The sequence below is a fragment of the Lactuca virosa genome, chromosome 9 (assembly GCF_052849685.1).
Source record: "Lactuca virosa cultivar CGN04683 chromosome 9, Lactuca_virosa_CGN04683_v6, whole genome shotgun sequence".
NCBI classification, from domain to species: Eukaryota; Viridiplantae; Streptophyta; class Magnoliopsida; order Asterales; family Asteraceae; genus Lactuca; species Lactuca virosa.
In genome coordinates this window covers 182,780,266-182,794,313 of record NC_136434.1, presented here as the reverse complement: position 1 = coordinate 182,794,313, position 14,048 = coordinate 182,780,266, and the positions used below count along the sequence as shown (strand labels likewise).

Below are 14,048 nucleotides of genomic sequence, written 5' to 3'. Positions count from 1 at the left end.
CACATTAGAAGTCTCGTAATACAAAATAAAATACCATAAACAATAAAAATAATTCATTGCACTAATATGTCAAATACAAATAATCATTCGAATAGTAAGTAAATGTAACACAGTGCTAATATTGCATAATATTTATTATAGAAAACAAACCATGTACAACATTAAAAGAAACCCATGACTAAATTCTCATTTGACAATTTTCTTTCTAAGAGAATAACCTGAATGTAGGAACTTTGAGAGGCTGCAGGGCATGGAAGGAGGTTACTAGAGCTGTCTGAACCTGCACATGGCAAATCGGTAAATTTAACATGAATACAATACAAGATGATATGATCTCGAAAAGAGGAAAGTGAATACCCACCTGATCGGGTTAAGAAGATTCCAAAGCACTCATTTCATCCCTGCAAATTAATGGAAATATGTTGCCACTTTTTGCATTAAGCCAAAGATTATTGATATAATTTAATGTATTTTAGTGGTATGAAGTTAAACGTCTCTCTGTAAGTCTAAGCACAAAAACGCCTTAATTGTCTTTTAAACCGGCTTGTTTCTGTTATTTGACGTTTTAAAAAGCTTAATTGACATTTTAGCTTAGGCAACTCCATTTTCTCTTTTGTGAGAAAAAAACATTATAAGGTTGTCCACTTGATCTGCCTCCATTTCTGAGTATTCCAATACAGGGACATAATCCTGTCAAGTTTCAACAAAAAAAATTACCATGAGAAGAAGATTATTCAAATAAATTACAAATTATGAGAGTTCTAAGAACAGTAATATATATATATATATATATATATATATATATATATATATATATATATTTGACCTTAACATCAATACATTTAATGGTATCTTGACCTTTAAAAAAATGATTTCCTAGGTATATGGCCTCCTGTGACCAATCTGCAAGAAGTGAAGTATAAACTAACTTTACATACAAATATTTACAAGCTCATTCTATTTATAAACAAGATGATATTTTATCAGCTCTGTTTTTACATGTACAGCTACCGATACCTGAGATTTTACTTTTCTGTCACTTATTTTGGATTCAGGTTTGATGCAAACCTGAGACCAGAGACTAAAGTTCTGTTAGGTCAATTCCAAGTGCCCTAGAGAGAATAAACCACAAGAAAAAATGAGACAATAAAGAGATATTATTAGGAGACACGACATCATCCTCTTTCAAAAGGAAAAAAAACTTACAAATTTTCTGTCCCATACTCATGGTAAGACCTCTTTTGCCTATTTTTGTTAGATCTTAATGGCTATAAGCTTCTATATTCTTATCCAAAGCACATGTCTTTATGGCTTTTCTGAGATTGACATACCACACACCTAAGAAAATAGACACGTCAAAACACCCAACATATGTTATCGTTATAGTGATAATATATGGTCATTGATTTAGACTTAATCTATAATTTATAAAGAATGGTGTTTTAGCTAAAAGTTTTGGTGTACCATTTATGCCTAATGAGTTAAACAGAAGACAAGAAGTTACAGGTTCATGCTTTAAGCCACCACATCACTTGCATAAAATAAACTTAAAAAGAAAGATTATAAGAAATTCAAAGACTTGCTAGAACTTTCTTCCCTCTTCTTATTCTCTTATTCTTTGAAAACCACCCATCACCACTTATATACATCTACAACCAAGAACAAATATGCTAGTCCCATTATTGAATGACTTTATTAATAGAACTTCGAATAAAAAGAGCTTTTTCTCTCACAAAATAAAGTTTAGAGTGTGAAGTTCTATGTAGAAGATTGTAGAACCTTACATCATCAGCAACAACAATCTTTTGGTTTGGGAAGTCGATCATTGGTTTTCTTTGAGGTGTGACAAGTCCAAGAGGACCAACAATTGCAACTCCGGCTATTCCCTGTATATAAAAAATGGAAAGAAAAAAAAATTATATAATAAGAAATATGCCAAGTTTTGTAAAAGAAACTGAGTCCAAGCATCATCCAAAGTATACATGAAAAGCATGAAGCAACTTATAAGGTTCAAAATTTTCTCATAGCATAATCCAGATTAGTCTTCCCCGATCTTTAACTATTCTAAAAAGTTGTAAAACAGACCTCTTTTGGAGACAGAAAGAAGTAAGGAAAAATGCAATTACGTTTATTAATTTATTAATAAACTATAATGTTGTAATAGAGAGAGATATGAAAATCACTTCCACCGGTCTCTGTTAAATGCAACAAAAGAATTGAGCGTCTTTCATACTTTAATGCAGTGGGATTAAGGCAGCTAACAGCTTTGTAATTAGCTTCAAAACATGAAAGAAATAGTAAAATATATATATTTTTTAAGAATGATTTTTTCAATAAGAAGTAGAAGCATAACTAACCATACATGTGAAACATTTTGAGGGACAGAAAAGAGAAGAATATGATAGTTGAGTGTGTCCTATTGTAAGTGTGCAAAAAGAATCTCTAAAGCCATTCCAATCATTGTTGCCACTGTCTCATGGGTTCCTTCCTTAGAAATATTTTAATTTATTAATTTATTATTATTGTGTTCTTATTATATAGCCATATAAAATCAAGAAAACTACCTTTGCAGCTATATCTGCTGTGTAATTTTGAAGAGCAAAATGTTGGGTCAAAGCAGTCGTAGTTGCTCCACTGGCAACACTAGCTAAAGCAACAGAAAAAAGGGTATTTTGGTCATACTGATCACGAGGGTAGCAAATTACACAAAGTGTTCGGCCAATTTTGCAAGTGGAGTAAATATACAAAAAAAAAAAAAAAAAAAAAAAAAAAGTAGAAAAAGGGAAAACATTAATTACTAAAACATCTTGACAACCTTCCTATGCTGAGAATGAATATAAATGCTGAAGGAAACAATGGAGAGACAAAGTCCATCAACACTCCTTTAACATATGGTCTTAATTGGGTAGCCGTTTACCGAAATTGCTTTGGCATATGCTTTGTTGTATTACCAACCATTAACAGATGGAAACCCAAAGATAGCAGCCTAACATATAAATGGTAAGAAAAAACATTAAAATTAAAGTAGTATAATTCCTTCCAACCATTTTTCATTGTAAGGATAGGTAGGAGCCTAACATAACCAAAAATGACAAACTTACCCTTTATAAAAGTAAATATCACTTCCACATCAATTGCATTTGAATTAAACAGAACTTAGGTAAAAAAAATGGTAAGCTGGAATTGAGCACCAGATCTTCATTAAAGCCAACACCAAATCTGGAAGTTAGCAAGGGCATTTTAGTCATTAATATGTATATAATTACCCAAACGTTCCTGTTCACCAACTGCATGAGAATTAATATGTATATAATTACCCTTCATGGTTGTAAGTTAGCAAGGGCATTTTAGTCATTATAGTCATTATGGGTCTTCATTATAGTCAAAATGTTGTAAAAATGAATGATTTTAAAAAACAACAAAAATGGAAAACCGAGAAAAATGAAAAAATGGATGGTTTTAGAAAACGCAGAAAAACATAACCAAAGACCGAAACCAAAAAAAAACTAAAAAACCAAGTCGTTTGTAAGAAACAAAAAATGTAACCAAAATAGTCGAACCATATCTATAAAAAAAGCTTGAAAACTACGAATTAAAGTAGAAACTAATAACAGAGGCACCACACAGGAGGGGTTGAAGGACATACTCAGACAACATGAATCAGGCCATATTCCGGCCATTTTATCTTGGACTTTTGGCTTGGTTATGTGTCTTCTTTGTGAAGGCTGAAGACCCATACAGATTTTTTATATTTGAAGTTACATACGGACAAATTTCTCCTCTTGGTGTTTCACAAAGGGTAAGAGTCAACACACTTCTCTTTACTGCACACTTCAAGATGATGATGATATCTTAACTTATAATCTCTTCTTTTCCACCATTACTTTAGGGCATACTTATCAATGGGAAGTTCCCAGGCCCAACCATTGACTGTATCACCAACGACAATGTCATTAACAAGCTGGATGAGCCCTTTCTTATCACCTGGTAAGTACTTTCCTCTGATTTGATTCTGTGTTCTTTTTTGCTTTCTGTGATCATGGCTCATATTACTATATGGATTTCTATTTACTCTACATTAGGAATGGTATCTAACAAAGAAAGACCTCATGGCAAGATGGAGTTTTGGGGACAAACTGCCCAATCCCACCAAACTCAAACTGGACATACCAAATGCAAATGAAAGATCAAATTGGAACTTATTCCTACTTTCCTTCAACCAAGATGCATGTTGGTGGTTTTGGAGCAATTAATATCCGAGCAAGAGCTGTGATTTTTGTCCCATATCTCAAACCAGTTGAGGAGTTCACTTTACTCATCAGTGACTGGTGGAAATCAGATCAGAGGGTATTTTCTAATTTTCTCTCCCCTTTCATATATCCTTCTCAATTACATTGTAGACAAACAGTTAAATTAATAAGGTTCTTTTTCAGACACTACAACAAACACTCGACTCTGGGAACACTCTTCCCATGGCTGATGCTCTACTAATCAATGGTCATGTTCAATCAACCTCTTTCACTACTCAAAATGGTTACATTTTTCATACCCTATAAACTCAACATGACATGGGTTCTTGACTTCTTTCTAATATATGATAATCTTTCAGGTCAAAGGTACATGTTTAGAGTATCAAATGTGGCCTTAACCACTTCAATTAACTTCAGAATCCAAAACCATACACTGACACTAGTCGAAACTGAAGGATCACATACTTTACAAGAATCATACGAATCACTAGACATTCATGTTGGTCAATCCTCTTCTTTCTTGGTCAACCTTAATGCTCCTGTAGAAGACTACTTCATTGTTGCTTCAACTCGTTTCACCAAACCAGTTCTTACAGCTATAGCAACCCTCCACTATGATGGCTCCACCACCAAAGCTTCTTTACCACTACCATGGGGTCCCACCTATGAGATTCATTGGTCAATGAAACAAGCAAAGTATGTGATCCAAAGAATTCAGTGTAGCCTTGAGATCCCTAATCGTTAGTAATTGAGAGGAGTGAAAATGAAGTGGTGAGAGAAAATGTAAAATCATAAGCTTCTTCTTAGCTAAGACAAGGAGAGGTGGACGCAGAGGGGAAACTAGCAACACAAGATGAAGCCAACATAAAAGATTGAGAATTTAATTAGGGAAAATAAATGAAGTAGCCAACAAGTCAATTTAATTACCTGTTTTGCAGTCTTTTAGGAGCTTTCAAGAGTCTTCTTGAACCCTAAATTTCTCCAATCTCTGAACCCTACTCCAAAATTGTTATCCAGGGCGCTTAATTCGTTGAAATCGGTTCAACTTACCGACCAATTTATTGCTATGGGAGAGGAAGTCAGAATTACCGACTTCGATGTCAGCGGTGGAGATGACGACGACCGAGTTTCAGAGTGGGAGGTCGGGTTTCTGAAAGTCGATCCGACTCAAGACGGTTGTGGAAGGCGAGGATACCGTCGATCTGACTCAAGACAATTCTGATTCGAGGAAATTACGGAGAGTTGATAGCGGCGGCGCTAGCGGTGGAGCTGGAGGGGAAGCTGACTCCGCTTTGCGAGCCGATGATTCTTCCATAACTTTGTTGAAAAGGATTCGTTTGGTTTGGACTTCTCAACTGCACAAGCGATTTGTGGAGGTTGTTGGGAATTTAGGAGTGAAGAACGTTGTTCCTAAAACGATTATGCAGATGATGAACGTTGAAGGATTGACCAGAGAGAACGTCGCCAGTCATTTACGGAAGTATAGGCTTTATGTAAAACGGATGCACGGATCATCTAACGAAGGGCCATCTTCTTCCGATCCTTTGTTCGCTTCCGCTGTTGTTCCCAAGAGGTTTCACGATTCAGATTAGCAGATATTACATAAATTTTTGGGGTAGAATTCAGAGATTGGGGGTACAAGAGAAACGATCGTTATTCTTCCTCGGTAGAAATGTTCACGATTTTGTGTGGAATGAATGTGAAAAAAAGCCCTAGTTGCTTATCAGGAGGAATTAATGAACGCGCGTTATTAAAAAAATATAAAGTGACGTCCTTACACGACACACATTTTACGAAAGGCGCCCTCCGTGTTTTTTTTTTGCTATGACACTAATTTCAGGGCACGCACAAATGCGTGTCCTCTATCCTTCAAATTTTAGAAGAGATGACATTTAATTTTAGGGCGCACGCTTTTGCGTATCGTAAATCACTGCGTGTCATTGTTTGCGCGTCATTAAAGAGCTGTTTTCTAGTAGTGTAGTACATCGAGCAATGAAGAAGAAGAGGAGGAAGAAGATATTGACTAGTTGTTTTTGTTTCTTTATAAAAGGATGGTTACATTTTATAACTTTTAGTTTTTGCATGTGAATTGGTAAATGTGATGTTATGTATTAGTTCCTTTCATGAGAATTAAATAAAATAAAATCTTGTCATTCTTTTGTACATTGAAAGCATTTACTTAAAGGGGATATGTGTTTTTGAGATATTTGTATGTACAATATTTTCATTAAATATCCAATTAAGTAATCGTTTATGTTATAATCTAGTTTTTTTACATTGAAATGTTAAAAAATTATTCAAGATAACATAAACATATATAACAGCAAATGTTTGTTCTTTCCTAGTATTAAATACATATAAAATACAATAAAACAAATAAAATATATTACCAATTCAAAATCATATAATTCAAACCATATCTTACAAATTCCATTGATCATAATAATAATTCATCCATAGAATAAGAAAATTAATTAAGCATAGAACATCCCAACAAAGAAACAAACCATACATACCGTCATGAACTTGATGATTCCACAAGTTTTATTGTCGGTGCAAATTTTCATAGCTAAATATCTATGAAATTGAACTATTCCTTATCAATGTTGCTATGGAATATAATTTCGTAACAAATGCCGTCACAAATTAGCTAGACTTTTTGTTCCATAGCAAAACAAGCAAACAAAATCAAATTCCATAGAAGAATTCCTAGCAAATACCTACGAATGGTACTTGCATAGCAAATCAACTATGGAATTGGTTTTCGTCACAATGTCTGTTGCATAGTAACCACGATAATTAATTCCATAGCAGCAGTACAACGGAAAGTGATTTCGTAACAAATGTCGTTGGAAATTTGCCACGAATTTTTGTTCCATAGAAATATCGGTAGCATAATACCAACGGATATGGAGTCGGTAGCATTTTCCCTAGCAAGTCCCATTCTCGCTACCAGAAATAAAATGCGTAGACAATGTGGTAGCAACATTGTTATGGAACGACATTCAATAGCACGATCCATTGCAGATTAACAACGAAAATACGTTCCATAGCAACTTTCCCTAGCAAAATCCCGTTTTTCTTGTAGTGATCGAATTCTTTCCATAAGGCATCAACCTTATTAAAGTAGTCTGACAAAGAATTTCCATTTTGTTTAAGCGAATTAATCTGTTGGTGAATGTTGAACACAACAGACCCATTATATTCATTGTAAGTTTCAAAAAGACTTTTCCAAATATCCTCAAAAACTTCATAAACATTATTCTTTTTTAAGGTTCCATCATCAAATCCTAATTTAATTTTGGCCCTAAGAGCTCTAGACATAAAACTTCTCCACAACCTAAAGTTTTCATTTCCAGTTAATTTCATAGTAATAATGGATGTGATATCATTATCAGAAGGATGAATGTAAAGAGGATCATCAAAGTTAATTTGATCATCCTTTCCACTTCCACCAGGAGGATCAATAGGATCAGCCATGAGAATAGATTAAACACAAACAACAATCAAGAACCAAAAATAGAAAACAAAAAGCACAAAGAGCAGATAAATCAAACACGAAACAAATCAGAAACTTGTATTGATCTACAGTCCAGATGGTCACCATATTCCTTGGGGCCCAATACAACCAATACAGACCAATACAGGGTCGAGGAAAAACACAAAGAACGGACGTAAATAACAAGTAAAAAACTGGTGTACAAAAGACAACCATGATCTCCCAAGCAATAACAAAAAAAAGATAGAAGGGAACAAGGAAACTCTCACAAAACTGACGAGCACACAAAACGAAGAGTCCATTCTCTTTTTCCGTTCCCTAATAGGGTTTATCGGTGATAAAATCTGACCCCTAGAGAGTTATTTCAGACAAGGAGATTAATCGACTGAAATCCAAACGTCGAAACTTCGAATGATGCAATATATGTCGCAGATCACAAGTGATTGCTCTGCAAGAACCCAAAAGAACTCGCAGTACTAGGATCTAAAGTAAAAAACTTAGATATCCGTTTCAATTAGGAATAAAGATGTGGAAACCCTAAATCAAAACGAATAAGACAAAATATTCACACTTTATGTACCTAATCTAGATATTTCAAATAGAAACTCTATATCGAAGGAAAACTATGACCATATAACGAAAAAAATGAACAAAAGATTTGAAAATACCATTTACGTCGATGATCGCAGAGAAAATCACCAACGATCATCGAAGATGAAGAATCAGAACCTAGAAGCTCTGATACCATGTAGAAAAAGTAGAAACACAAGAGATACCCAACTTGAACAACTTATTCACTATAAACCAGTTCGATTATACATCAACTTACAAAGGAAAATCTCACTACATAAAACCCTCACACTCGTGTGAACAAACAAGAAACAAACGATAGATCCTAAGAAAAGATCAAACACTAATTCTATGAATGAACCCTAATATGAACAAACCCTAATATATGAGAGAGTTTTTATCAGAAAGATGAGAGGATTCTATCAAATGAGCTCCCAATAACACTTTAAATATCACGGGGTACACGAATCATCAGGAGCTCCATGGAGCAACTGAAGACCCGCACACAAACCCGACATAACCTGCATAAATAACACAATATACCTAGGACAATAACACAATATACAAAACTTACCCAAACAACAAATTAATGTTAAGTTTAAATATAAAGAGTGATATATTTCAACAAACAAAGGAAAAACTATTTAATTTAAAAGTATATCAACTGAATAAATTGACTAGCTATATTTATATGGATTCTAGTCAACTTACTCTTTTATTCTAGTCCTTTTCGTTTTGTTTGAGCAATGATGTGAGATGATTTTCTTCTCAAACAAATGTTTCTCCAAACTTGAAAATCTCTACATTTATTCATACACTCACAACATGTATTATTTGTTTTGAAATTTTAATTTTTATAACTAAAATGTGGTAGTCAAAAGTTTATTAACATAAAAATATATATAACATCGGGTCTCTGAAAATTTGAGGGCCTAATCTTTCCTCACGACAGGAATATAACTAGCCATGTAAGAATATAAAATTTAAAATTGATTAATTTATGTATAATATACAATGCACATATCTATGTCAAGGAATTTGACATATATAACGTACACACCACAAACCAAAACAATACCGATTAGTTGATTTTGTCCTTCAGGTTCCTACAACAACAAAATGATTGATATATCGATATAACATTAATTGGTAGATCTGATATTGAATTTTTGTTACCTAATCAACACCATCACTTAATTTTCAACTACTACAATCAAATTTTAAAATAATTAAATAAACATAATTAGTTGATACATGTACTTTGTCACAAGAATTCGCCCCACTTTTTGCAAAATAATATTTTTTTTGGTGGTGGCACCATTCTTAAGGGTAATTTTTTTTTGTAAAAGAATAATTTTTTGATCGTGGCACCATTCTCTTAAGGGTAATTTTTTAGGGAACGAAAGATATTTTTCAATTATTTTTTTAAATCGAACATTTGTTATAATTTTTTTTCCAAATTGGATGACACTCTATCAAAATTCTCTCTAATAAATGAAAGTTTTTTTTGCCATTTGTCACACTCTCATTTAATTTGTCAAATATCATTTTGTGGTTATTTTGAATTAATTTTTTCCCACATGTTATTTTATCAGTTTTTTTATTTTATTAAATTCCACATAAATATTTTAATGTAATAATTACAATAATTGTAGCAATAAATGGATATTAATTTCATTAATAAACTTACATTTTAATTTCAAAAATTCAAAAATTAAACTCATTAGTTTCTTTTCTTTATTTAAATTATTTGTTTAAATTTAAAAGATAAAAACTATTTCCATTATAATAATTCATTATTTTTCTTATTTTCTTATAAATACAAAGTTCTCAAATATATATTTAACTATTTTTTTAAATTAACTCATATAATACATAGGTCTCACAACTAGTAATTTAAATATTTGACCATCTTACCGATAACATTTTGGTTATCTGGACATAAAAGTGATGTTCAATTGAAAAAGATATTGATAAAGCCATGTTCGATTTGAAATAAAAAATAATGGAGTGTCAAAATCAAACAAAAATGATAACATAGTGACGTTCGTGTTATTTTCCTTCTTTTAAATAAAAACACGATACATATATCCTTTTTAGAACAACTTAATTATTTATTAAAAATAACAAGAAGCTAGAAAGAAAAGAACAATTACACGACAATAATCAAAATAGGGTTTCATATCCAAGAAGTCTAATTCACTTTTAATTTGTTATTCATATGAATAAACAAATTAAACGAATATGAGAAAATCCAAATCAATACCTAATCAAATTGGTTATGGTTGGAATCTCATTCAAAAGCACTACCCAAAACAGAATATTAATTTTTAGGAATAAATCTTTTTCATCTAATAGCCTCATTCTCTATAACCAAAGAAATATCTTCATTATAACATGTAGTAGTACTGGCTGTGTAATCATCCGAGTGGTCAAGGTCTCCAACCATATGTTCTTTTGATCCAAATGCACAAAGGGGCCACCAAGCTGGTACAAATATAATATTTAGCCCTCTCGACCCCCTCTCACTAACATTTTCCAATTCTAGGTCCATCCTTGAGTAGGCCATCGATCAATACTTAAACATTTTTTCTCTTTTTCAAGAAGGAATCTCGAAAATCTGATACAATAGGAACTTCACCTATCCATACGTCTTTTGAGAATAATGTCATAGAACCATTACCAACTTTTTCTCTCATATGCAGATGAAAGGAGATACATATTTCATGGAGCTGATAAATTAAACCAATATTTTTGATAATACATGATTCGTAGCTAGTTTGTCATCATAAAAAATGAACCCTCCCCTGTTCTCATGAATAACTTTAACTACTCTAATCTATAAGGAGTCAATATCATTAACAACATGTCCCCTCTAGTTTTGTGAAAATAATAGATTAAAATAAATAGGGTGCCTTACCCTAACACTATATTGCCTAAATTAGTCATATATTTTGGGGTAATTATCTTAATATTCAGAGCTTTATTTATATAATATAAGATAAAAGATACTTAAAATGGTTTGAATTGAGTAATTAAATGTAAATTAATGGCTTAGAACAAAAGGAAAATATTAGAACTAATTTGGAGCTGAAAATGAAAAGTTAAGAAATCAATCAAGTATAAAAGCCATAAGAGATTCGAACAAGAAAATGTAAATAAGATTTGGTTTTAGCTCTATTATCTGGATATTAAGGTTACAATAAGAGAGAATGAGTACAATGAATTTCACTCAAAAGACTCTCACAAAAGGCACCCTTATAACCTAGACTCGGTACTATTTATAGTACTCACAGGTACAAAAAGTATATCATGACTTCAATAATGAAAGAGATACAACATAAGTGCCTGATAAAATACATATAGAATCAAAGTTGTGTAAACCTTCGATATGGACACCTTAAAAACACTTCGAATCTTACCTAAGATTTCGATACATTACAACATCTTCGACTCTACAATCTCCCCATTTGTGATGAACATCGAATCTTCAAGTACCAGGTAAACTCGTCTCAACATCCATCAAAACTCTTTGAATCTCCATAGAACAACATACAATCTTCCTTATCTCCATCCTGTCTTCATTGGAGTTTTTATTGCATATGTTGATCCTTAGAAGAATATTGGTAAGATTCGAGTTAGAGTACATTTCCTTGAAATCTATATGAAAGAAGTATTTCTTCTTTCCTTATTCCTTCATGTTCTTCCCCTGAAACACAACCCCTTTGGTTTTGTTAAAATCTCACAATCTACATAATCATTGATATTCAGATCCTCCATCAACTTTGATTTTGGATTCTTTTGCTTCTTCTTGAACGCAGTTGCAAAATCGAAGTTAGTTAAACCCAAGTAAGTGAAGTAGAAATCAATAAAATTCTTGAGATACCCATATCTAATGATGTATGTGAAGGGTTTTGAGCACTCTAACAACCTTATGGTGCACGTGCAACCCTAAATGCTTTGGATCTATGTTTTCTCTAATTATACATGCAACTTGATTTTCCAAAGCATTATCCTAACTAGCATACAAAGCATGGTACTTGAACAACAAAATCTAGTTAGATAACTTACCCCTTGTTGTAGCTTGTTAACTTGAACCTTTAAGAGCCTAGCACCCCAAATGTGATGCCTCAAATGCTTCACAAAACACCACCAACAATGGAGGACTTCCTCCTTTCCGGAGCTGTAAAGGAACTTCATTCCCATCTATTCGGCTCCTACCCGCTCCGACCAGGGGTTACCAATTCGTTATCAATGGCTTTCTTACAAGAAAATGTTATATCATGGGCTTGAGGTATCACCGTATAGATTTCCCTGTTTGGTACACATAGCTTTTCCTATCTCTCTTTTTAGCATTCCTTCTCTATAGCCTGTGTCTATCTTCTGTCAATTCCTATTCTCTATCTGGTCTAATCGGCTAAGTCTTCTATCTCTTTCGATGTAGTCGATGTCGGACTAGGAAATCCAGTAAGGTCAAGTGTATTGAAGTTCTACCAATTCACTTACTAAGGAGCGTAACGAGCAAAATCTAAGGAGCTATAGTGTTGTTTCAGTTTCAGCCTTAGATTCTTTCTTTTTAGCATTTCTTATTAATCCTTTTTAGAGAAAGTGACTTGCACAAAAAATAGGCTCTTATGATCTCTTAGAACAACTAGTGGCCGATTTTAGGAGCTATGGGACTCCTTTTATAGTGTGGCAACGTCTAGGGTTTCATCCATGTAAACCCTAATGGACATGACCTTTCATATTACTCAGGCTCCATGGGTTAAACCTCCATGGACTACCATATTGGTTTAGCCCATCCTAAATAACCATAGGCCCACAATATAAGAATCATTGATTTACCAAATCAATCCCTGTACATTTAATTAGTTTCTTTTGATCACTAAATTAATTCCAAATTAATTCTTGATCAATACTAATTAAATAATATGATTTCATATTAATATATTAGAACTTATAATATATTAATAAAACATAAATAACCTCTACTCAAAAGTCCATCCTTTCAAATTGTTCCGGTGAAATGCAGCCCAAATGGACCATGCTATTTTCGGGTCAAGTACATACCAATTATAGTTATGGACTTACACACCTTATCCAACAGTCTCCCACTTGGATAAGTCTAATAACTATAGTTGCAAGTACGACTTCAGGAACCGACTAAAAATCGTAGCTCTTAAAAGCCTTTGTCGAACTGTGACACGCCATTTAGATAAGGGATCATAGAATCCTCTGTTCTCAAGATATCAGCCGGACAAATACATGGAACATAGTCAATCTTATTGTCCAACATTTGTTTCCTGATTTCCGATTTGTTTGACATAGAACTTAATTGAACACATCAATTGAGTTTTGACCGGGCCCGACACATAAGTCAAAACAAAATCATCAAGGGGCCCAAGATATCGCTTTTAATCCTCCAAGGACTAAAAGTAACATATAAACTTCGACAGTATATGCTTGTACTAACTACTTGTTAAATCATACACAATAGTGTATTTTATAACATCAAGTTACTGATGCAGTTTCGCACTATCAATGTACAACCAACTCATAGTCAACAACTCATATATCTTGGTTTGAAGACTATATGATGTTATCGTCTCACGATCACTCGTGATAAATTCCATGAAGCGATTCAAGTGAGCGTGGGTTTAATCCAATACTCAGACCTTATTAGCACTCATGAATGTTGTAGCAAACTTTGCTATGTCTAATACACTTCA

At 33.1% G+C, this 14,048-nt stretch overlaps 1 protein-coding gene, 1 long non-coding RNA gene and 1 pseudogene across 3 annotated transcripts; 2 read left to right on the top strand and 1 right to left on the bottom strand.

The window, feature by feature from the left end:
* Positions 1-349: 349 nt before the first annotated feature.
* Positions 350-1,317, bottom strand: LOC145136142 (uncharacterized). The gene is made up of 4 exons (XR_013720253.1): positions 1,207-1,317; positions 1,018-1,112; positions 859-903; positions 350-690 (listed from the first exon to the last, which is right to left on the bottom strand). It is a non-coding gene; the product is annotated as an uncharacterized LOC145136142 (long non-coding RNA).
* A 2,338-nt stretch (positions 1,318-3,655) lies between these two features.
* Positions 3,656-4,995, top strand: LOC145140084 (L-ascorbate oxidase homolog; annotated as a pseudogene). The gene is made up of 5 exons (XR_013722075.1): positions 3,656-3,799; positions 3,890-3,987; positions 4,083-4,347; positions 4,434-4,533; positions 4,610-4,995. The product of XR_013722075.1 is annotated as an L-ascorbate oxidase homolog (transcript).
* A 240-nt stretch (positions 4,996-5,235) lies between these two features.
* LOC145140083 (transcription factor PCL1-like) lies at positions 5,236-5,842 on the top strand. The gene is made up of 2 exons (XM_079073692.1): positions 5,236-5,391; positions 5,441-5,842. Exons 1-2 carry the CDS (start codon positions 5,317-5,319, stop codon positions 5,840-5,842), a joined length of 477 nt encoding a protein of 158 aa, XP_078929818.1. The 5' UTR covers positions 5,236-5,316.
* Positions 5,843-14,048: the final 8,206 nt, after the last annotated feature.